The sequence below is a fragment of the Pogonomyrmex barbatus genome, unplaced genomic scaffold (assembly GCF_055798465.1).
Source record: "Pogonomyrmex barbatus isolate J1 unplaced genomic scaffold, ASM5579846v1 scaffold5, whole genome shotgun sequence".
NCBI classification, from domain to species: Eukaryota; Metazoa; Arthropoda; class Insecta; order Hymenoptera; family Formicidae; genus Pogonomyrmex; species Pogonomyrmex barbatus.
Window position 1 is genome coordinate 6102231 of NW_028297149.1, and position 24636 is coordinate 6126866.

A 24636-nucleotide genomic window follows, 5' to 3' on the forward strand; every position below is an offset into this window, starting at 1 on the left:
ATTGCGAAGGTCATGTTTGGAATAAAAATCCCAGCGATTTAATCTCGAAGATGTTAATTAAGGCACAAGGAAAACGTCTCTTAATTTGGATTTACATTTAAAATCAATAGTTTACGTAAAATAAGTAGCAAAATTGCTTGCCTACCTATTTAAAAAAACAAATATATATACAAGGACAAAAATTCCTTTAGGTATAAAAAGAATTACAAACGGATTAAAAAGAGACGGGAAGTGGAAGAAAACGGGCGAGCTCTCGTTAAAAACACCTTCCAGCATCCGCATGCCAACTCTCTGTATTCTTCTCTCCACCTACCGTGCGCCTCGATGAACATCGCCCAGCAGCCCCAGAAAGCCTGGGTGTTGCCGGCGCGGTGTTCCCCGACCTCGCCATTGTATCCCGGACTCTCCTCCGGGAACCCATTCGCATTCTGACCTTTGAATTTGGAGAGCGACTCCTCGTAACCGTGCTGAGAACGCTGCTCGCGCTGATGCTCGGCGACGGTGTCCGCCGGATCGAAGCCGAGCCGCTCCTTGTAGTAGGCCTGGGTCGACATCCTATCCTTCTCTGGGCCCCGGGCCGTCCCAGCGAAGTAGAGGGTGCAGGTTTCAACGTTCATGCCCGGCTCACGCGCGAACTATCATGACACACTTCACGACACGAGAGAACGCGGAACCGGCACTGTTCTCCGCCGCCCTGACAGCCGCAGCCGGCGGCTGGGCTCGATTGGGATTCGTTTGGTCCGCGCTTAAATCGCCTTCACGACACGTTTTACGTTTCGTGGAAATTATGCTCTGTCTTTCGAAATATATATATATATATATATATCTCGTTGCTCGTTTCTCGTCGCTCCCGATCGCGCGGCGATAATATTTCTCTCACATTTTCACGCAGATCTCGCTCTCTCGAGATTCCGCTCTCGGGGAGTCGGAGGAGCTGCTCTCTCGGCGGACTTTCAGCTCGTCGATCGTTCGTTGAATAGTCTCTTCTCTCTCTCTCTCTCTCTCTCTCTCTCTCTCTCTCTCTCTCTCTCTCTCTCTCGCCGCGTTTCCTTCTCTCCTTTTATCGCCGTTCGACGCGTGGCGGAATGCACGACGCGCGAGTATCCCCGTGATATCCGCCGATTATCCGTCGTCGTTTACCGCAACGTGCACCAGCTCTCCGGCTGGAACGCGATCGGTTTTCTCTGCTCGCCCTCCCGTCGTTTCGGGGAATCGGCCAAGGATTCCCTCACCTTCGGATTCCAACCTGCCGCGCGGCGTATGCAAATGCGAGCGTCGCCTTATGTCGCCCCGACCTCTTATACGATATGGCACTTTGTGAATTCTTGAAAAAAACGCCCGACGCTCTCTCGTCGTCGTTGTCGCTGCTGTCAGTGACAAGATGGAAAACCTGTGTAACGATAATGCGAAATGCGCGAATGAGACATCCGGACCTTACGAAAACAAGTTTAACTTTTACGAAAGCGAAACACGGCCGGAGAGAGATCGTTATAAAAATTTTATCATTGAAAAATTGATCCCCAAATTATAATGAGATTCTTCGAAAATTATTCGATATCACGATTTTTACTTGATCAGAGAGAGGAAATATTGCAAAGTGATACGTTCGATCAAAAATTAGGGAAAGTAGTGGAAACAAAGAGGAATGACGAGGTAAGAATAAAAAGAACGATCGATCGATATGTCCGTGTTAGAAATCAACGGCCTTGATGAACGCCTAGTAAGGAACTTGGAAACTCGATCATGATATGCCCGACTACTACTATTATCCCACGTGTGTCCATCAAATTTGTAATCGATCGTCCATCATATTAGGCTAACGACTAAAATTGGATAACAGCATGCGGCAATAAAACGCAATTAAACGTTATTAATAAGCAAATTATATCTATTCAGGATTCCGTAATTTTTTCTACATCCGAAAATTTATAAATTTTAACAATAAAACTTTAATCTAATTTAATTGCATGTAAAAAAATAAAAGGATAGAATTTAAACAAGATCAATAAACGTTAAAATTTGACGGATAAATTTTAGTCAAAAAGTCACTAACTGCACTATCTCTGTTTACAGTCGTTTAATTTTTATTAATTTTTTTAAATTTCTCCACTTTCGGTAAAACTGTCGAGTAAGATAAACCGGCAGGTATAATTGGGCCTCTCTTTCTACCTCACTGCAACGCCTTGCGACACGCGCACTTACGGCGACGACCGGAGCCGATGTCAAAGATCCCGGCCGTGACACATCGGGCGGAAAGCGAGAGATCGGACGAATAGATGAAACGGGCGGACAGATCGAGCGACCTTTTCGAACTGACGATCCGCAAGGCGTGTGGAGACTGAGCGCCGACGCACACGCCTGGCATCGGCAGAGCCTTAAGACGACGATGGAAGCGCGCGCCTAACTGCGAGATCGAACTCCCCGCATATGGTAAACGGAGAATGGGTACGTGGGTGCCCGTGTCGTATGGTCGGTGCGTGTGTCAGGAAGGTCCGTCATGGACCAATTCGCCGACGCGGCGACGGGGGAGGAGAGAGCGGGGGGAAGGGGGGGGGGGGGCCTGCCAGCAGACGCGCTCATTGCACTACCGTTCGGCACACATATCGCTCGCTCGCGCTCTCTTTCTCCTTCCCTCCTTTTCTCTCTCCTCTCTCCTTAGATTAAAATTTAAACGATCAATAAGTCGCGTGAGCTTCGAGGAACAAATTTGTTCTTCGAGAGGGGAATTCGGTAAGAGAGAGAGAGAGAGAGAGAAAAAAAATCAGAATTAAATACCAAAGACGTATACGCGCGGTAGACGCGCGCACGGAATACAAAGACTTTGCGTCGTCGCGACGATGCGAGGCGCATACACGATCGGATCGGACGCACCGTGTACGCGATACACACGAAGCCGTCGGTCGTCACTCTCTTGCCCGCACGAAATTAGAAACGGAAAGAAAACAGAGTGACGCGGTCGTGACGCTCGCCACGCGACATGCGGCTAGGTGAGGTCATTCCGCGACACGCAGTTATCATTACACGCGCTCGCGAAGGAAACTGACCCCGACCGAAAATTTCTCGTCGGCACCGTTAAATATAATCACGCGAAGGAGAGAGGAAAAAAAAAAAAAAAAAAAAAAGAACGGTTCTCGAAAAACTCGCTCTCAGGAAAACCCGAATACACGCACTCGACGCGAAGGCAATTACGAGTTTTTTCGCCGAGCGTGAATTTGAGATTCGTAGCTGAGTTCGCCGCTCGTTTTTTGGAATGCGATTTAAAAGATCTAACGGTATATCCCTTCCGCTCTGAACATTCAATTTAAGCTAAACTCGAGCCGAGGAGAATGCATCTTTCGCCGCTCGTTGACCCGTGAACATCGCTTTAATTGATCGGGACGCGCCTAATGGACGGAGAGCCCTTGTTAATTCATTAAACGCCAAATGACGGTACGAACGACGACTGGTCCCGCTCTTAATGTCGTCGAATGCTGAATCACGCGTTCCGAGAAAAACTCACTCTCTCGCACTCTCCTCGGGTATATACGTGCGCCTTATATGAGCATAGTCCACTGACGGAGCGAGTCATACGTCGCGAGCGTAAAAGTATGCCAAAAACGCGGATCCACCGAGTCCGAAACCCCCCCGGGAACCCCATCAATACAGAATCCTCCATATCGAGGCGCGAGAGAAACCATCGCGCGAAGGGACGCGCATTGATATCCCCGAGACGCGTTAATATTCTAAGCGGGAGAAGCATGATATATAACTACGGGATATTAACCGACCAGTGCTTGTTAAATGACGGAGCGAAACTGTGCGACTACTTGCCTCGCAATCGCCTGCGTGCTACTACTACTCGCCTCTATACATATGGAAATAGGTATCGCAACGACTAGGAAGTGGCATATCCCTTCGCGTGCGTTCTCCACGAGCGAAAGTCTCGCGGAGACCAACGACTCCGCGATTAAAGAGGTAAATACCGCAGATTGGATTCGGTAGAAGGTTCGTCGAAAAAATCCGAGGGGGATGGTCCGCACGAACGTTTCCCTCAAGTGAGAGCAAGGAGGCACCAGCGAAGGCACGCGCGCGCTACGAAGTATCGCGAGCGGCATAACGCGGACTACACGGAGGCCGGCTCGGCGGCATTCTTGCGCCAAGTCGCATAACGGGTCCTCACTCGATCTCGGCCCATTACTCCCGGGGCCCACAAGCGAGGTGACTCCCTCCGCGATCAACCTTGAAGGGGACTCGGAGAGGCCCGCCGAGGCTAATCGAGTCGCGCGCGTCCCGCGTGGATTACGAAAAGGCACCACGCGTCCTACCATCCATGACTTTAATTCCGTGCATTCATAACTGCGACTCGCATTCATTCCGACTTTCGTGGAACGCGGGTCGCTCAACCGTGACATCCTCCGAAAGGGCGTTGGCTCGTAGGATGAGTTACATAGTCATAGTGGTAGGTGAAAGACAAGCGACGAGGACGATTAAGGTAATGAGAAACCGAGGGATCAATTTCAAAGGTGGGCAAGGTGGGCGGAGGCTGGACAGAGAATAAACACGTCGCTTCCTGACGTGACGTACGATGTTTAAACATGAACATCGAAGCGTGAATAAAAAAATTCCATCTAGCTAGCAGAACTTCTCTTTCCCGTTCTCAACCGAAAATCGTCTGAAATTTTCACTTCAATCTGAAGACTTGTCTGAAACAGTCGGTCTCGGAACAATATACTTTTAACAAGATGATATCTTCGATTGCGATCGGCCCTTAAAAGGCGCTGCGCGAGTCGCGGAGTACGTGGGTTAACACGAGATAACGATACGACGGTGTTCGCACGGATGTCACGAGCTATAGCCGAGAGCAGGTTGCCGCGTTTCCGCGCGCCAGCGGAGGCGTAATCCGCGCGGACGCGAACGTGCACTGCGTTTGATCACAATGCAATCACCGCCGACGTTCGGTAACATGGGTGGAATCATGTTTATTCTTGCCACGGAGTAACCACCAGCTAACAAGTGTACAAATAAAGGGTGACCGGCAAAGGCCGTGAGAATTGGCAATGGAGATGTGCGACCGGACGAAGATTCGAGATTCTTTATAAGCGATCGTAAACATTTTTTCTGTCTCTCTTTCAGCAGTAGGTAGAGATATCTTCGACTCGAATAATTTTAGTGCACGTCGATATGCATTATCTCAAGGTTCTCTAGACAGAATCGTCTCCGCTTTAAACGACGATAAAATTCCTATTGTAAAGGGAATTCTACCTGCTGACGCTAACCTAAGAATGGAAGCGTTTGGAACTATCGGAATCTAGTTTCGAGAGGAAGGGACCGGTTAGCACGTATGTTAAGTCCGAAATGTGGGTCCGCTCGATTTCGGGCCCCACCTGTGTTTGCCTAGACATATCCGCCCACAATCGAATCACACCTTTCGGAAACGTTTGCCAACGGTGCGCAACCCGCAAATTCGTAAGTCTCCGTAAGTTTACCATATAAGGATGTTTAATCGTTGTAGTCGTCTTCGAATGTTGTTTTATTCCTTCCATTATCACTAGAAAACCGATGAGTTCACACTTGCCCGTGAGCAAGGGGCAATCGAGAAAATAACCGAGAATGATTTCATCGCGTCGAGTACAATCGAGAACGCGAGACGTCATTTACGATAATTCGTATTCGGCTTAAAGCATCGTATTGCGTTGAAAAAGTGACTTGCTGCGGGTAAGATAACAGAAAGGAAACGTGAGACATTGACGAAGGAGGATAAGGATTTGATGAGTAATTCCGTTACAAAACAGGAATAATGATAGAGAAAATAATTTCCACGTATAGTGGAAAGTTTTTTATATTAACTGATTCAAAGAAATTTAAAAACAATCTCCCTTACTTTACAAATTGACATGGATAAATAAAATCAATTATTTTTAGATAAAAATTTGACATAAAAAAATTTTAGCGATCAAACATTAGTCTTTCTTCGTGTTAGAAGCGCGAAACCAGATATTTACGTCTTCGGTTGACATTGCGTTGACATACCGTTTTGAAACTCATTACGACTTCTGCCGAGTACTTTGGAATAATCAAGCCTCGAGAATCACGATTGTTTATGTACTCGGGTCTCTCTTCGCTGAGTAAATTTACCGCGCGAATTAACGGCAAATACTGGCACTAACCAGCGCCAATTCGAGTAAAAGTTTCGCGATCTAACCAAATTAAGAAGTCACGCACGCTCGAGCAGCCGGCGCGTGAGTACGTAACACGTTTGTATGTGCTCTCGTGCACGTCCTGCCTCGACCAGTTTTGTCGTGCGACTTGTCGACTCGCTGGCTCCTCGCTCTCAGCGTCTATTACATAATCCTCGTGTTCGATAAAAACGACTTTCTTCTTATCCCGCCGCGGTCCCGGCGCGGTGTCGTGAAAATTGTCAGGCGGCGCGTTTCCCGCTGTCAACGGGGGACGAAAAGGGGGAAGCGCGTAAGGTGATACGTGAAATTTTATGTATATTTTCAATGACGACTGAGTATATTCATCTTTAATGTTATCTCGAAGAGACCGATTGTTTGCGCCGCTTATTAAGCATAGGCAAATTACCCGTGTTTTTACCACGCGCGGTATCTGCCATCGCGCGATATTTATCCGGCTTACGTAGTATCGATAATAGCAGATAAGCACGCAGCGCTTAACTGATAATCGACGATATGACGTTATTGTTGATTCTTGCGGTAGTAAGAATAAATATATATATATATATATATATATATATATATATTTGCTTCTTCACACCTTTAAAGCGATATAAAATTTTCTGACAAAATCAATCTTTTGATTTTAGAAAAATCTAATTTTATAGATAAAACATTAGTTGAATGGACTGACAAACGTTATACATGTGGAAGTAAGATGAAATTAATCGGCGGAATTTAATCGTTCGTTCTTTAAAGAAACCATTGTTTCCATCATAGTTAACATTCCACTTGCGATAAACTTTGTATAAGCATCACATGTACGATGTGTAAACCGCAAAGCAATTAAAAGCTAAATCGCGATTGTAATGTCAGCGAAACAATTCAAATCGATAAAGGTATATCGAGCACGCGCGAGTGATAAACGAATGGAAAAGTCATCGTGTGAAAAGAAGAGGCGTATCCATTGATATCGACATATCGATCGAAAGAGAATGAGGGAGCAGAGGGGTGAAGGGAGGGGTGAAGGGAGGGGTGAAGGGAATTGCCGCGATTACGAAGTGTACGACTCGAGCAAATATCTGCGTTGTCAAGCCATTTGAAATATTTCCATGTCAATTAGCGTTATTTCGAATATTTTTCTACAAATCACAAAAAAATTGATTAAAGATTGAAATCGGAGTAATAATGTACCGTGTTAGCTTTTTAATTCTTGAGAAAAGAAAGAACTTAATTTTTGATGCAGAAAAATTACTTGGCCGCAATTTTCACTGTCACAGAATAATCACAGAGAGATAAATATCTCTGCATGTTCGCAGAACGAAATTCCGAATTCGATCGAAACGATAACGAATCTTGATTACTTGGCGATAGGTTGTTAAAAATTCACGGCTCTCTCTCTCTCTCTCTCTCTCTCTCTCTCTCTCTCTCTCTCTCTCTCCATACATGTGTCGATCGCGATCAGAAATCTCGCGTCATGTTGCGTCGCAATGACGGCGTGCCTGAAGTACCGCAAACGCCCGTGTCGCCTTTATCACGACTGATAACACGAACGCGTACGGTCGATTCGCCCGAGGCTCGAAGGAAAAGGTATCGTACCGTATTTATCGTACCGTATCCAGGGAACGGCACACCGCGAGGATTTCTACGTTGTTGCTGTACCGTCGCTCCGAACCGCTACGTACCCACTAGACTAGAATAATGTCACTGACACCCGTGTAAACGGACAGTAACGCCGGGACTCGGAAATTGCGAACGAGCGATCGCTGCTCGCTTGCTCTCCGCGTCGTCCGGCGCCCGCACACAGTTCACTACTCCTCGTGCCGCGGAGAAAACACGCGCGACACACCGACGACCGGACGCTTCGAAACGTGGCACTGCGAATTCTTCTCTCTCTTTTTCTCTTTCTCGTGGAACGTATATATATGTATATGTCGCGTAGCGGCGGCGGCGGCGACGGCGATGGCGACGACGACGACGACCACGAAGACGACGGCGACGGCGCGTTGACGAAGCCGCCGCGTATCCGGAACGAAGAGTCGCGTCGCGAGCCAGGTGCTGGAGCGACAAGGAGAAGCGTATACGATAGATAGAGACGGATAAGAAGAGAAATAGAGCCAGGCGCAAGGACGGAGGCGGCAGCGACGAGAGGAGCACAGGGACACGCGTTGGAATGGAAGAGAGAGAGAGAGAGAGAGAGAGAGAGAGAGAGAGAGAAAGAGGAGGAGGGAGAATAGAAAGACGGAAGGATAGAGGAGAGAAGAGAGGTAGACAGACAGACAGAGAGAGAGAGGAAAAGAGAGAGAGAGAGAGAAAAGAGAGCGTACTGAGAATTGGAGAGGACGCGGTATGTCGCTCCGCCGTGCAGGCCACGTCGCCTCGGAACGCAGACTGCCGACGCCTGGACAACTGCCGCCCACCCGGCGGCCGGCTCTCCCTCGAGATAAAGAGAAAGAGAGAGAGAGAGAAACCGATCCAAGAAACAGGCCTCTGTTCCCCTCTGTCTTCCGCACCGACCCGACGACCATTCTCATCGCTCTCCCTCTAGCCGTCGACTCATCGGTTCCCCAATCGCGATCCTGCTCGCTTGCTCCTGTAGAAGACGAAGGAGTGCGGCCCGATAGAAGGAGGGAGCGTGAAACGTAAAACAGAAGAGAGGGAGGGAGAGCCGGGGTGGAGGGTGAGGGAGGAGCGCACCTTCTCGTACCGATATAACATCGTTAGAGGATAGGCTACACGCCGAAGGAGCCAGTAAGGCAGGTCACGGACTGGCAGGGGTATATACGTACGAGGTGCGAGATTACGGAAATCGCGTTTCGTTCATACGCGTTTCCCTCGTTCTCCTTCTTTCGCGCCCCAGGTCAAGATATTGTATTTTCTCATCCGGCTGCGAGAGCGACAGCGGAGTCGAATTCAATTCGGGAATCTCAGATAAAATCGTGGGAGAAAAATAACGAGGTTGTATCTCGTGATGAGCGATGAACAATTTGATTTTTTTATTCGTGCACATTTTTTTTGACGAGTGACATTTGCCGATGCCGATTCGTGTGCGAAAGACGTGCGAAATAGCATGTGCTTTCTAGAATGTTTGTCGGAAGAGCCAGGCGTATTTGTATCATAACGGGCGTCATCATCGAGGCATTCACGCCCGATTATTCGGCCCCTAACGACTCTCTAGAGTTCGATCCGGAGAAGCACTCGCGATCAAGTGGAAGAAGACACACGTGGGGCAACCACTACTATTTAGAGCACTGGCGATCTTTCATGTATCCCACCCAGAAACGCGTACCCAACCCAGTCGACGAACCGAGTGAGACAAAGAGAGAAAGAGAAAGAATTCCGATTAAACCTTCCCGATGGGGTCACGCGTTATTTCTTGCAAGCACGTAACCCTCGGCAATATGCGTGCCTAGGGATGCTTAAATTGATCAGTTATTCGTATCTTAATCCAATGCAACATGTATAGTTATAAGCGTGGTCGTACCATAAAAAATAAATTGCTACTAGGAATTCATATACTAATTCATTGAAACAGAAAGAGAAGCAGAAAGAGAAGCCATATACTAATGAGTTTTTTACCTTGATTAAAATTATTATGATTGTTAATATGATTATACAGACAAAATCCATTATCATAAATTATAATTAAGAAAAATTTATTTCCAGCTTGAAAACTTATGGAAATGCTACATAAAGACTACAAATTCAACTACGTTGCACTCAACGTTTAAATAAGCAGACATGATCATGATATGAATAAGCTCGCATGTCTTCAAATTCATCGTTAGCTGACCGATTCTGACTTTTTTTAACTTTTTCTCACTTTTTTAAATTTAACTCGCGTTTTATGTAGTTGGCAACAACTTTAACTGGCATTCCTAACTGTACAGCGATCGAGACCAAGATTAGTACAAATATATAAATACGTCGCCTCGCGTATGAAATCAGTCTTACGGTGAACGTCAAATTATTGTAAAGTTTCGTCGTTTAATTATCAAAGATACACCGCATTCGTTAAATTCAAAAATTTTATATGGCATCTGTACAACCGATGCATGGGCTTAAAATTTATTCAAGTTTATGAAAACATAAAATATTGTGTGAGTGTTAGATATTGTAAGAATATCAATTATTTGAAAAAAAAAAAAAAAAAAAAAAAAAATGCGAGGAAAGTTTAAAAATATTTCACAAGGTAAGCTTACTCCACTAAATCTTTATTTCATAAACATGTTTAATATTTGAAATGTATATAGCATTTGAATGAATTTGTTAAAAAAATCGTGCTCGATATTTTCGAAATAAATGCGCTCACTAATCGCGACTGAGCTTAATGAGATGCCCAACGTGCAGAATCACCGTTTTAAAATCGAGATCGACGTGCGATTCGTAGAATGCATTCGTGCGTAATATCAACATCGCACTAACAGTGCGATGTGACACGTCGTTTTTGCACGTGTCTTATCGTATAACACGAGTAAAGCAAATTTTGAAACTGAGAATATGGAAAGAAAAGATAATAATAGCCAGTGTTTGTTTTCAGTTAAGAGCGTTTCATGTTTCAAAATTTTCAAATTCATGTTTTTTTTTTTACATACTAATTCTGAAATAATTTATCTTAAAAAAATTTATCGATGACTCATCAGTGAAAGAGAGTTAAAGATATCAACAGTTGCCATAGGATAATAATATTAAAGTGTGGTAAAACGGTCGCGATATCGATGAGACGAGTGCAATGTTCTCGAGATACTCCGATATCTCTTGTTGGTAAAGTAGGTCCATCTCATGTTAATTAGCAATTATTACAGAAATTAAAATATAAATTAGATATAACACACGATTTCTATGTACATTGTGATCTCTTTGTTTCCGAGTTAACGGCAAGAGAATAATCGTAAATAGAATCTCACGTCTATAAGTCGAACTAACTGGCCCGAAGTCTAGCTTCTTTATAACGGTATTCAGAGCGAAATTTTTCGCTAGTTTAATGCATTTTTATATTATTACCCTTATGCCACATTATATGTTCTCAATTAAATACTACAGATTATTTTTTTATCTGTCTATATAAAAATAATTTTCAATACTCGACAAAGTTAAACGTTTCAAACAAAAAACTGTTTCAAGATAATTTTCCTTTAATAGTTCCTTTAATAAAAAAATTGTTCAACAAAAACTCATTAAATGATCTATAATTTTTCCACAGTTATATAAAATGATTTACAACATACGCTTTAATAAGCGAGTCAGGATAAGCACTTCGGTATCATCAGGTATATGGCGGATACATGCTATTTACATAGCAACTGACACCACAAGAAATTACAGACCCAACTCGGTATTCTAAAGTATCATTTGCATCTCGAAAGTATGCACAGACAAAAAAAAACAGGTTTAAAGATGTTCTAAAAATATTTGATTTTTATAATATTCAATCATGTATAATTTACTAAAATATTTAAAAGATGTCTTCGATGTTTTCCAAAATATTCTGTCTTATTTATTATACTTTATAATAATGTAAAAATAATTTTTGAAAAAAATAAATCGGAGAGAGCATTACTCAATGAACTGGATAAAAGTTAAATTAAAAGTTTATTAAAAGTTTCTTTCACTGTTGAATTTATATCTATAAAGCGATTGTTAAATAATATTTGACATTTAAATTGCCAATGTTATATAAAGAGAAAGAACACTCTTTTTATCTTTCCCTCGGGAATATTAAAATAGAATTCCCTTATGTAGAACGTTGAAAGCTCTCGTACGAGGCAATGAATTCAGATCGCGTTAACTTGTTACTTACATTTCTTCGCTTATGCGCCTACATACTCGCAACGCGACGTTATGCGACGCGAGCTTGGACGCGTCGCGAAATATTCTAACGGTGCGCTGCGAATTATGCAATAGTTAGTGCTACATGATGCCCGATTTCTTGTTCTTCGCTTTTGATAGAAATGAAGGAAGACGAGGAACACCCGCCGCGCGGTCTTTACATCTCCCACGCGAATTACGGAATGAAAAACCTCGCGACTCGAGTGGGTGATCATTATCCATGGGGTTAAATTTACATTAAGTGTTAAAGTGTTAAACGACGGATGAATGAACGGCCGCGAAATGTCTCGCGCGTAAGTTTAGTCTGCGCGACTCGATTCTGTCGGAGTCTGTTGCGTCTAAACAGCTTTGTTCTACGTTTACGCATTGACATATGGGTCCACATGTGTACTTTACGTGAGGATATTTGAAGAACAATTCGGAATCGCTTTCTCTCCTTAAACTTGCACTCTATGAAAAGTCGTAATTATAATATAAAAAGTCTAATTAAATGCGTCACAAAGTGATAAAAGGTGAGTGAATGATAAAAGTAATAAAATTATTGAAGCGCCTTCCTCGAAGAGCGTTCATGCCGCAAAACTCAAAATGGCCTCCTATAACTCGCATAAGTACAGGGGAAAAGTCGTCCAGGTGGCAATAATTAAAAGTGGAGGGCGCAACGTGCATCGCCAGGCACAGACTCTAGGCAGAGAGAGAGAGACGAACGAGGAGGCGGCTGATGGCATATAGCCGGGCATCGAACCGTGACCCGAGCACCTGTTGCCGCCTCCACGGTCGTGGCTCAATGTGAACTGACCTAACTTGTCCCTACTTCCTACAGCCAGCGAGATAGAGCGATTCGACGAACCCAACCGGTAGACAAAAACAGCCGCTGTCAATAATTCGAGGAATTAATCCGTGAAAATCTACAACATTGAAAGTCTACAACATTGTTAATATGTATAATTAATATTATATAGGACCACACCCTGAGAGGAATTACTAAGCATTCAAGAAATGTTTAAAGGAAAATTTGTATATAAAAATTTTCAACCTATTTTTGTTTATTTTATTAGATTGAGACAAAACAATTTAATTGAAACAAAACAATTAAAAAAAAAAATATATATATATATAGCTAATATTTCAAATAATTCTTTATTTTAGCTTCTTCTTCGATTTGATAAAATTTTTTTAATTAAATTGAAAAATTTCAATTTTTTTTCGATAATAACTTTCAACCGAGGCAATTCCCGATCGAGAGAAATTTGATAGATGATTTATGATGCTATGACTGACTAGACACATTGTGATTCAATTACGCAACAATGGACAGGTAGTTCCTGCATCACATCATCGGCCTACAAATAGACAGCTACGAAATATGCTACTGCGAAACGTGCGCCGACCATCCTATGACTAATAGCGCATAACAAACTTAAATTGCCACGGGCCATTAATACTTAACGAATAGATGCGTGTATGATATATAAGATCTTAATAAGTCTTATGCTAGCTACTGATTTACGCTGGTTACACGCGTGCCTCGCAAATTGAATATACAATCGTGATAAAAAATCTAACGTGTCAGTTGTCACAGAGAAAATCTGTCGTGTAGAAAGATTTACGTACGCCTCTCTGCTATGTAAATTTTTCCTTTATCACGCTTTATCCCAGACTGTTCATCCCCGACGTAAAAATATCTATTTTTGTACGTCCGAGCTCTTTGAATAATGAGGACTATTGAACACCCACGCGGTATCGTGCATGTTCGAAGTAGATAATAATCAGAGAAGTTCGAACTTCTCCGAAGAGATGCGAGGCATCTCGGAGAAAAGAAAAGATGTCTGCGAAAAAAATTATCGTGGTAAGGCAATCTCTGACGTGCAACTCGATATTTACAGAATGCTCTCGGGTTTCTGCTCTCATTGGCACCCCTCATTGAAGACCTCGGGTACGACGACATCGCGAAATACGGAAACGCGATGGTTATTGTGCTAGAATTTCATGACATTTCACATTTTATCTGCACACTGACACACAATTCGGAATATATTCCTATTTTTCGTGAGAATTTAAAAAAAAAGCAGTTTCTTATTAGAATTAAAGTAGAATTAAAATAGAATTTAAAAAATAGACGAAAGCATTGCATATTGCATAATTTTTGATGTCTTATTATTATCTAAAAATTTGGAAAATTTTATCATTTTCGATGGAATTTTTTTGTTTTGTTTCGCTGTCCATAAAAGATTGTCAGTATCGCGGAATGGATTGATCGAGTGATATTTAGAAAATCGAGAAGATTTCAGAGTTCTGAATATCTACAAGTGTTCTCGATTTTCTTAATCTCGAGAACGAGATTCGACTTATAGTGAATTAATCGAGCAAACTCGCTTCGCGAGCTCGGGATTATGAAAAAAAGTCCCGTTTAAAGAGATCAAGACCCATCCTCGATTTCTCGATCAAGTCTTCTCCCTTCGTGCGATCAAAGTTGATTCTAAATGAATAAAGAGAGGATAGCGCCGAGTCAAGCATGCAAGCGTGTCAAGCCTAAGATAAATACTGGGATCTTATTCTTGAAACATATCACATATGAAAATCCTAGTGTGGCATAACGTTACGTATACTATAAGATTTCATATATCGATGTTTAAAAAATAGAACTCCTACACTGAAAAAAATGTTTGATTGGATTAATTGGAATTCTGATTGAAAATGGACAAATCAGAATTTTCTGCTTAAATCTACTAAAATTTTAATTGAGATAACCGAAATTCTGATTGATGTCAGAATTTTCTGGTTCATCCATTTTCAACTAGACATTTCTCTCAGTATGTGGTTTTTCACCGGACTCTAAAAGTTATTGCTGTTCTAAATATCCCTAATAATACCTCAAATATTCTCAATTTCCTTGATCTCTAGAACGAAACTCGATTTATAATAGAGCAATCGGCATACAAGGCATCGTTGCCACATTAATTTCTAAAGTCCGAAGGTAACGCCCAGAACTTTTAAGCATCAGTCGACTATCATTTTCTTGTTAAAATGGCGGGCTATTAAACGCACGCTTCATCCATTATTTATTATTTTTGACATAACTCTAATTATCTCCGGGGTAAACAGAGTCATCAAGGAACTAATCGAACGATTAAATTCGATGTAGACCGCTCGCATGTTCACGAGGGTCGACATTGATCGACACAATCTCCATCAATCAGAAACAATATGACAATAAAACAGATAATTGAAGTAATTGACAATCGACGAAAAATAATCGTATACATAAAATTCCTAGATTAATATGATTTGCTAGTTACGTTATTGATAATATAGTAATTATTATGCACATTATTACATATTATATAGTATTCTAATAAAGAATGTGATAAAAATCTGGATATAATAAATGCTATTCGAATGGTGAGCTTTTGTGCTAGAAGAGTATTTTTTATTTGGCTAAACTGTCTGGTTTTTTTCATTCTCAAGCGATAAATGACTGACAAGATTGAACAAACGATAATGTTAACTGACGATGATTATGAGAAATGTCTGTATGTAGGAGGAGATCGTAAGGTCCGTGAGAGAGGAATTTGCATGCGAACGACACGGCCGATGATCGGACGTCAACGTCACTGCGGTATATCAGATTACGCTAAAGAGCACGATGAATTTAGAGTAGCCGCTAATTAAATTATCTCGTAGCAAAAAATAATCTTAAAGAAGTGAGCCTATAACAAGTCGTGGATGTCGGTAAAGATACACGAATACATGAATAATAATAAGATAATAATAAGAAGAAAGTGTTTATATAATGTACCGATTGTTGTGACACTTCAAAGCTTCATAATTCGCCGAATCCGGCGAATGAATGCTTTCCGAACTTTTTCCCTTTCTCCCTCTTTCTCTCTTCGTTCACATTTTCAAGCCGCAATAATATCAACAATTCAACATCTCGCTCGGCCGGATGAGCCACGTGGGCTCGAGCTGAGCACATTCACGGATGTTTATGATACGCCGAATCCAAGTTGACGGTTCGTTTTGTCGTTCGGGGAGCGAGATACATGATCCGAAACAACGCTTTGCATTGTGCTACACCGAGAAAGAGCCGGGCGGGCCATGCACTTGCTAATGCGCCGCTATATTTATCGGCGGAAAGTAAATAACCAACGGCTAAAATAACCGCGTGCGAATGTGTCAACGTTGTTAACGTTGTTCTGTCCTTGCAGAGCGCGAGCGCATCAAGATGAATCGGCATCCCGACGTCGGGCAGCATCCCGAAATCTCGCAGACTCACCGCGTTTTGCGTTCGTGCCGCATGAATGCACGAATGCAAAACTGGAGAGGCGAGAGACTCGAGGAGCAAAAGTTACTCGGCAAGGTACTCGTCTTACGCGTTATGCTCGGATGATTTTTCGAATGTGCTAACTAAAGCTGCAGCTACTTTCATATTCACGATTCAACGAGCTATTCTTCGAGCAAAATGAATCGTTCTAATATAACAAACGCGGTTGCTACCTTTAGAATAGCAGTCTATCTAGGAGATTCGGTTCATTCATGATTTATTCAGCATATTTCATATCTTTTACTTTTCTCGTATTGTTCTCACTAAAAAAGATTATCAAATTAAATCTTTCTTGATGAAAACCAGAGGAAGGAAAATTAAATGTGTACGCGATAGGTTCCTCTATTTTTAAAAAAGAGTTCATTAATATCAGTTAGCCAGAGATTCATCAAAACGTTAGAATCTTCGGCCGAAAATAAAAAACAAAGATAGCAATTAGTATTAAAAGGACAAGGCAATATATCCAAGTTTTCACAAACTCCCCTCAATGCGCATTAAACGTAAATCATATTTGTAAGACGCGAATACATGGATCGCGAAGGAACTGAATCACGAACGTTACGACCTCGCATGTAAATTTGACGAGATCTAACGTCTTTGTTGCGTTTCTCACACATCGGGGATATTACGTGGATATCATTAGAGCGCTGCTATGGTGCGCGCGCTGGGTACAACATATCCCGGAATATCCCCACGAGAGTCGTAGGCATGCAATTAAGGTGGCAAGCGGCGGTCGATGTACGACGTTGCGGTACTCACCAGCGATTCGTAACACGGCCCGATCGGCGGGATCCAGCTGTAGAATGCTCAGGGGCTTGTCCTTCGCCCATTCCTTGAGGCTGCCGTCCAGCTCGAACTCCATGATCCCCGCAGCCCAGGTCGTCCGATTGCTTCTCTTACACCATACTCGGGCACCACGCCGCATGCGTATCTCCGGCTTCGTACGGCGCGTCGCAATGTCCTTTAAGCGTGCCGCTACCACCGCGTCAACAATAACCCGCGGCCGTTTCCCGACATCACCAACATTGTTTACATCACCGCACGACGCGACACCGAACACCGTCGGTCCACCCGAGCCACGTGCGTTTCGACGCACGTGCGTTCACTGCGAAAAAAAAAAAAAAAAAAACATGTAATATTCACTCCTCTCTTTCTCCTCTCTCCTTCTCTTGTCTTCGCGCGGATCGCGTTTGTTTCACGCGGAACGGATTGCGGCCGCCGGGTGAAACATGAGAACGAGAAACGAGAAGGAAAACGAAACATTTACGATAAACCACGATGGCGTGTTTCTGCCAGAAACGCGGCACGGAATGATGTTGTCTCGTTGCTAAATGCTTAGATTACCATCTACACTACGTGACTCTAACTTGCTGAAATACATTTCAAAATCCCAATCTTATAAAATTATATAGTTTATTTACACGCATATTATAGATTTTCAATAACCAAGTTGGCTTTTGAAACGTACCCCAGGATGTCTACTCAACCCGAAAAAAAAAAAAAAAAAAAAATTCTCAGAATTTTCTGATTTTCGAGGCAATTTGTTAAAAATTTCAGGTAAAATAAAAATATTTTAAAATATATTTTACAAATAAATATATATTTATGCAAAGTCCTTGATATTTTTCATTCATAAAAGTTTATAAATTATAAAATAAAATTAAGAATTATTTGAGTTAGAGTTTTAATAACTAAATTTGAAAAATTTTGAGAGAAACTATAAGAGCTCTGAAAAAATAAATATTTTAAATATAAATATTACATGAAATTTGCAAACCTTTCAAACCAATTTGCAACCAATTTTCAAAAGCTATAAACAAGAAATTATATAATGGATAACTGATATGAAATTCAACTTTTATAAAACTACTAAGAAAAAATATCCGTCTTTGCAAAACTGCATCTAACATAAAATCATTGTCTTCAATATTAAACAGTCGTCAAAATAATGTGTTGATATTTAGAGTGAATGGATCCACTATTAGCGTTAACAATTTAATCAATAAACTTCCGATTAAATAAAGATGAAATATTAGAAAAAATAAAAAAATTCTGATTTTCAATAAAATTCCCTGACTTTCAAGGACAAACAAATTCTCTGAGAATTTCAGGTTTTTCCAGGTAGCAAACATCCCCACTGGTATCCCCATGGGGAAGAACAGTCGGGCAAGAATACAAGGGTTGCGAGGTCACGAGTCGCTTATCATGCAAACGATACATGCTTATTAAGCTACATACGGGGAGTCCGAAACGTCGTGCCGTTTCCAAGAACACAAACTAGGGGATCTAATATTGAAAATAATACGCGGCTATCTTGAGATCGCCGACAACCTTGACGAACGAATGACGACACGTGCGGGCGAGTAAAATAATTTCGACTATCTTATTACGTTTGTTAGAATAGAGCGTTATTTCGCGAATGTTCTAACTAGATTCAGTCTTTAGCACCTGTACATCGTAAAACTCGCGCTTTCTACTTGACTCATTATGTCATCACTACTTGTGTTGGAGCATGTAGATTGTATGCCGTAACCACGAGTTCACGCTATTTTCCCGCGTGTCGCACATATGCTATTTCAATACAAACCGCTATGAAAATATTAGATATTCCTCTCTGTCAACTTATCCGTACGTTGACCCCCGACTCGAAATCTTAGTCAAACCCACCGATTGACTTCTGTTCGAGCTTCCGGAATTTGCTGCTCGCGCGCGCACACACGGGATACCGTTAGATTATCCGAAACAAGGAGCCGGAAAAAGGAGCCGAGGACGCGTGATTAATAAAAGCGCGACGGAACAAAGCCCCCCGTGAGTTGAAATCGTATCAAAGCGCGGCATTAACAAGGCCGCTATTAAGGCGCGCTCGTCGACGAGAAAATCGCGATGAATGGAAGAGGCGCAGCGGCGCGCGCGATGAAACTGTAATTAAGAAGCGGAACACAGTAGCAGAGCGCGCGAACTCTCCGGGCTCTCCTCTCCTGTTCCTTTTCTCTCTTTCCCTCGACAACGCTTTCGACGACGCGCGACCGCGGATATCCGTTCCACTTACGAGCTTCGAACGGCTTCGATTCGCGACGCAAATTCGGCGAGCGACGAGGCGCGTCGAGAAAAACGCGAAATATCGGGACGAATATTTTCGCACGTTTCTCTTTCTTTCTTCCTCGTCAGAAAATAGGTATAATTCGGTAGGAAAAAGAAATCGAGTCACGGCGGATAAAGCCGTGACATAAATTCAAGAAATAGTGCTAACAGATTCGCGCTTCCCTTCACCGTCCAATTAACGGCCGCTTCCGGTTGAAACTCGAAACGAAAAGAATCAGTTTACAGTAGTTTTACTTAGACGTCCCGACTTGTTGGGATCTGGTTTTACGAGCCGACCATTAAAGAAGCCTCTCTCACGAGGGTGCTACGTTATAACCGGTCGCCGACGAAAGCTCGCATCTGCCGCGTGACTGTCGCTTTGTCGAAACCCGACGGCGACCGTCGGCGTCGCGGCGATACCCGCGAGATAAAAGATAGGAATCTTGTATACTTGTAGATATTACGACCAGGTAAAAATCCAGTACATGTATTCTCACCGCGGCATATCTCTGGCGGCGAGCGTGGCTTTCATCTCTCTAACGTCGAACGCGATCTGCATGTCGAGTAAACAGAATAGTTTCGCCTTAAATATGACGACGAGGTCAAGGAGATAATGTCACTCTGCCGACGCGATCCCCGACCACAGTTCAGAAAAGATCCTTTTCACTCTCACGCTTTTGATCTCGCTTCGCAAATAGAATATAATAAACAAGATATGTAGAGAATTCTGTTTAGGCTGCGTTCGGGGATAGCGCGCTATTATCGCATTATTCTATCTTTGTCCCTCACTAAAGGTAAATTAGGGATAGAATGACGACAGCGACAATAGCGCAGTCCTCAAACGCAGTCTTAAAGCTACGATTTTTTTAGAGAAAAATACATTTTCTAATATATATTCTTTTATCATGCTCCATGAATTACATGTGACTCAAAATATTATATCCATTATAAAATACAGATCACTTGGATTTATCAAAAAGAAACCAAAATAGATAAATAAAAATGTATATTTCCACCAGTAACTTGATATATTTTTCGACGCATATTTTTTTTTTCATAAAAAATCATTCGAAAAATATATCATTCTGAAAGAGAAATATTTTTCTATGACGGCGATATAATCCAGCTCGTTTGATGAATAAAGTCGCACGAATTCGACATAACGAGTTTTCGAAACATATAACTATGTGATTTATGGGTCTTTCCTCGAGCTCTCCCGGATAAATATGAGTATAGAAGATTTTAACTACATTATTAAACGCATAGCTCATCGATCGATCGACGGACGCCACTCGTTCACCTCCGAACGCATGATTTTTTTTTTCTTTTTTTTTTTCAGAAAATATTCCTATTTGCCTCGAGAGCGTTATATGGGTCGAGGGTTGCGGCAGCGATAAATTTCGACGGAAGGTCGGCCGAAAAGTGAAACCGTAAACCGGTATCGATCCGAAACTTTTAGAGAGACCTCGGCACGGATGTTTCGGAAACGCGCACGGCGCGGGACGTACGCAATCGGTCGCTTTAATTAATTAGAAACCCGAACACGAATCCGAGCCGCGCGGATTATCAAGCGGAGGTAGCGTCCTACCTCCTATATTTTCGATCTCCTTTCGCCCGTTTATCACCGCGCTATCGCGTTACACTTCCCACACATTATCAAGGTCCGCCGATTGCGTAAATTGAATATCGCACCCGTGCGGCGTACCTGGCGCTTAGTCACACTGGCACAGCCTACTTTTCCCGGCGAACTTGCACGAAAGCACACCGAAAAACACACACAACGTAGAAACCGCGCGTCACGCGCGCGCGGACGTGCGTTCTCGCAATCGCGAGGATTAGTCATATGCTCGCTCTCTATATCAACGTCCTAAATCTTTCCCCCTCCTCCGTTCCGTTTATTATTCTAAACGCGCGATGTAATTGATACCAGGAGAGCGAAAGTGAGGAGCGTTGAGACAATATCGATCAGGACTTCGCGCACGGACTTTCCAAGCGCATTTTGATCCTTCCCATCCCACTTTCCGGAACTGCACTTTCCTGCCACTCACTTCCGCACTTTTGCGAAGATGCAACCGCGATTACGCGTGTGCTACACTCGCGCTATCGGACGTGCGTGACGCGCGATTGCGATATCGCCAACGACACGGGCTGCTCCCGCACAACAGCAGGTCGGAAATGGGGCCGCCGAATCGCGATCGCGAGTGAAACAGTTGGCGAGCGAAACACTCGGCGAATTTGGCGAATCGAATTTCCCACTTTTCCCACGTGTCTCGCTCCTCGGATCGGACGGCGTATCGTGGAGCGTCGTCATCGCCGCCCCGTCGGCAAACGAGACACGTCGTAGCGCCGTGATTGGAGCCAGGCTAACCTAGCCGCTCTCGCGAAGTGTAACGAGGATTCTACTTACTTCCGGCGTTCTCGCACGACGCGGCGTGGCGCGGAACGGAACGGAGCGGAGCGGAGCGGTGCGGTGCGACGCGGAGCGCCGTCTCCTCCTGCACCGCACCTGACGCCGCACGTTAACTGGCAGAGCCACGCGACGGCGACGATTTATGCGTGCCACGCGTAAGGGGAAAGAGACAGAAAGAGAGACGATAACGCACACGAGGGAAAAAAGAGAGAGAGAGAGAGAGAGAGAAAGAAACGCGCGGGCATGAGACAGGAAAAGAAGAAGCGGAAGAAGAGAGGCTTACGCTGAAAATAATTCGTTGCACCTCCTCGCCTCCTCCTGGTGATGCACCACCTCCTCACGGTGACGATCGAGTCCGCGACGCCGGTCGGGAATGAAACCGACACGGCAGGGCGCGAGCGACGACCGGTCGTTCGTCCGGCCGCGTCCGCGCTCGGAAAACGAGCGAAAATCGATGCCTCGCGCGACAGCGACTTCGCACTCCTCGGCCCGGCGAGCGCGCGTCGTCCGCTCGGCACGGGAAACGTACACGCGCGCGCGACGATCGCGCACCGAACACCCGATTCACTTGTATTCACCGTATGCCTAGTCGCGAGCGCGGAGCGCGCGCGCGTCGCGCATTATCGCCTTATCGCGCCACGATTTTCGCGTCACGAATGCCCGATCCGGCTGTATGCAGGAACGACGGACGGACGACGCGCCTAGCAGACGACATTTTGCCTGTGCGCGAGCCCGCCCGAGGCGCGCCGGAAACGGCCGAGCGGCGACAGGGGCGGCTCGGACGTACCGCGAATATTCAATTTGAATCATCCGCCGTCGGCGGATTCAATCGATACTTCAGGGCCCACCTTCGGCGACTTTGCGACTTTGCGTCTGAGTTTACGAAGCTGTCCACCATTTTACGCACCGTGTATTTACGAATGCGCGCATATTTTGTATTTTGTTCTGTTTCTTCATTTTAATCTATTTTATTTTAATATATCTCATTAAAATATATATTCCCTATATCAATATGCTTGTGTGTTTAAGAAATGTTTCAACCCATACCGGACTTTCAGGCCGTTTGATATTTTAGTTATAAAGAAAAATAATTATGAAATATTTCTTGATATTATTTTCATAATGTTTATTGCTATAATAGTTCCGGTGACTTTTCTTTATAATAATAATAATTTTTCAGTTTTTTTCATTATTATAAAACAGAATTTACTTAATAAATATAATGAATATATCACAGGATAACAAATCACGTAAAGGTAATGTGGCATGTCAAAGATATTTTTAAAATATTATTTTTTTTAAACATGCTTAGAGAACATCATACTATCCTTTATATCTAGAATCCTGAAATTATTCAAATGTTTTTCATTAGCGTATTCGTGGCCTTCTTTAAAATAATGAAAACTATAAATTAAACTTGACAGAATTTTAAATCTACCTGCAGGGTTATTTTACGCGCGACACGTGTTTCGCTTCCTTTTATTTTAGCACGCTCGCGGCACTCGATGTCCTCGCGGATCCGCTCGAAGCTCGTGTCGCGCGTACATTGTGCGAGAACTAGTTTCTCAAATTAATATGCGTGTCGCGTGTATAACCGACACTGCGACATATAACCGGCGCCCGGAGCTTTAAACTAGATGCTCGCAATTTTATGCGATCTCTCGCTTGCTCTTGCGCGCGTGTAACGTCACACCTTCCTATTGGCCGAAGCATCGCGTACGCGAAATCTTCTGAGTTACTCGAAAAACCTAAAAGCAATCCTTTAAATTATCTGTAACGCCTCGATCTCTTCTTGATAATCATTCTCTTATTTTTTTCTAACGAAATTTTTATCGCAAGTTTCAAAAAAAAATTATCTTATTAATGATCTTCCTTGTGTCTTGAATAGTGAAACGTGATTTGTTCTTGAATGTAAGATAAACAACATTGTTGATTCTTAATAATTTTTATTTTTTTATTCAATTTTACTTTTTATTTAAGAAATTAAAAAAAAGAAATTACAATTTAAAATTATGCACTTTATAATTACAGCTCTTTTGAATACATTATGATTGCGATTGTTTCTCCTTGACGGAAAAAAACGTCACAATATTAAAATGGCGATTTTGAGGGACTATTTACTACTCAGAAATTATGTTAATTACGTTAATTATGTTAATTAATTGATAACTAATTACTAAAAATGGCGAATATGTGTATATTCTATTAAAGGATAATCGGGCTTATGTCTCATTTCGGTGAGAGAATGAAACGAGATGTGCGAAAATCTCGATGGATACTAAACATGCGGAAGCAAGCTGTCGCAGATTTTGATATGCAACAAAATTCCGGCGATCTCCATTACGTGTCATAACGAACGAAAATTTCGCAATTTCGAGGCTTTGTGAGATCTTCATGATTGCAGATTTCACTCCTCGAATTGTGAACGACTGTGAGAAATACGGAAGAGAGACTCGAACACAATTTTGCGTCTTTTCCAACATGGTCCGAATTTACTGTAATTCAAAATTTTTCGAATGGCAATATTTCGATGAATCGAAGTATCGGCAATTCGATTCGCGTTTTCAGACGCGATCTACGGCGAATATTTTTCCGCAAACACAGAAAAAAATGGAGAAGCGTAAAAGCGAAGAGGCAAAATGGCTAAAATAGATAAAGACACTTGATTTAGAAATAAAAATCAAAATATTTCGACAAGAAATATTGACGACAGGCAAATAAATTATCTTAAAGAAGATAATTAACAGGTTAATTGCGCAGAACGTTTTTCTAAAGTGCAGAGAGAAACAAAAATCGCCCGATATTATCTCGTTGCGAACTGATAAACATAATTGAAAGAT

The 24636-nt window shown here is 42.8% G+C and overlaps 2 protein-coding genes across 38 annotated transcripts in view; one reads left to right on the forward strand and one right to left on the reverse strand.

Annotated features, from left to right (window-relative positions):
• Nucleotides 1-22507, reverse strand: part of shot (dystonin-like protein short stop) — a 106084-nt gene extending 83577 nt beyond the window's left edge. For 11 of the 36 annotated variants that reach the window (XM_089081676.1, XM_089081668.1, XM_089081671.1 and 8 more), the window contains exon 1: nt 314-1390. In XM_089081676.1, the coding sequence (XP_088937802.1) occupies nt 314-617 (304 nt within the window). In that variant the 5' untranslated portion in view covers nt 618-1390. Of the gene's footprint in view, nt 1-313; nt 1391-2202; nt 2339-7754; nt 7893-17064; nt 17411-22079 lie in introns of those variants that run through there. The other 25 variants (XM_089081696.1, XM_089081675.1, XM_089081666.1 and 22 more) reach the window with 6 other exon arrangements.
• Nucleotides 1-24636, forward strand: part of LOC105426286 (venom serine protease 34) — a 37098-nt gene that overhangs the window by 5591 nt on the left and 6871 nt on the right. Inside the window, exon 1 of one of the 2 annotated variants that reach the window (XM_089081706.1) lies at nt 8512-10347. The exons of the other annotated variant lie outside the window; for it this stretch is intronic. Within the exon in view, the coding sequence (XP_088937832.1) occupies nt 10317-10347 (31 nt within the window). The 5' untranslated portion in view covers nt 8512-10316. Of the gene's footprint in view, nt 1-8511; nt 10348-24636 lie in introns of those variants that run through there. 2 annotated transcript variants of the gene reach the window in all.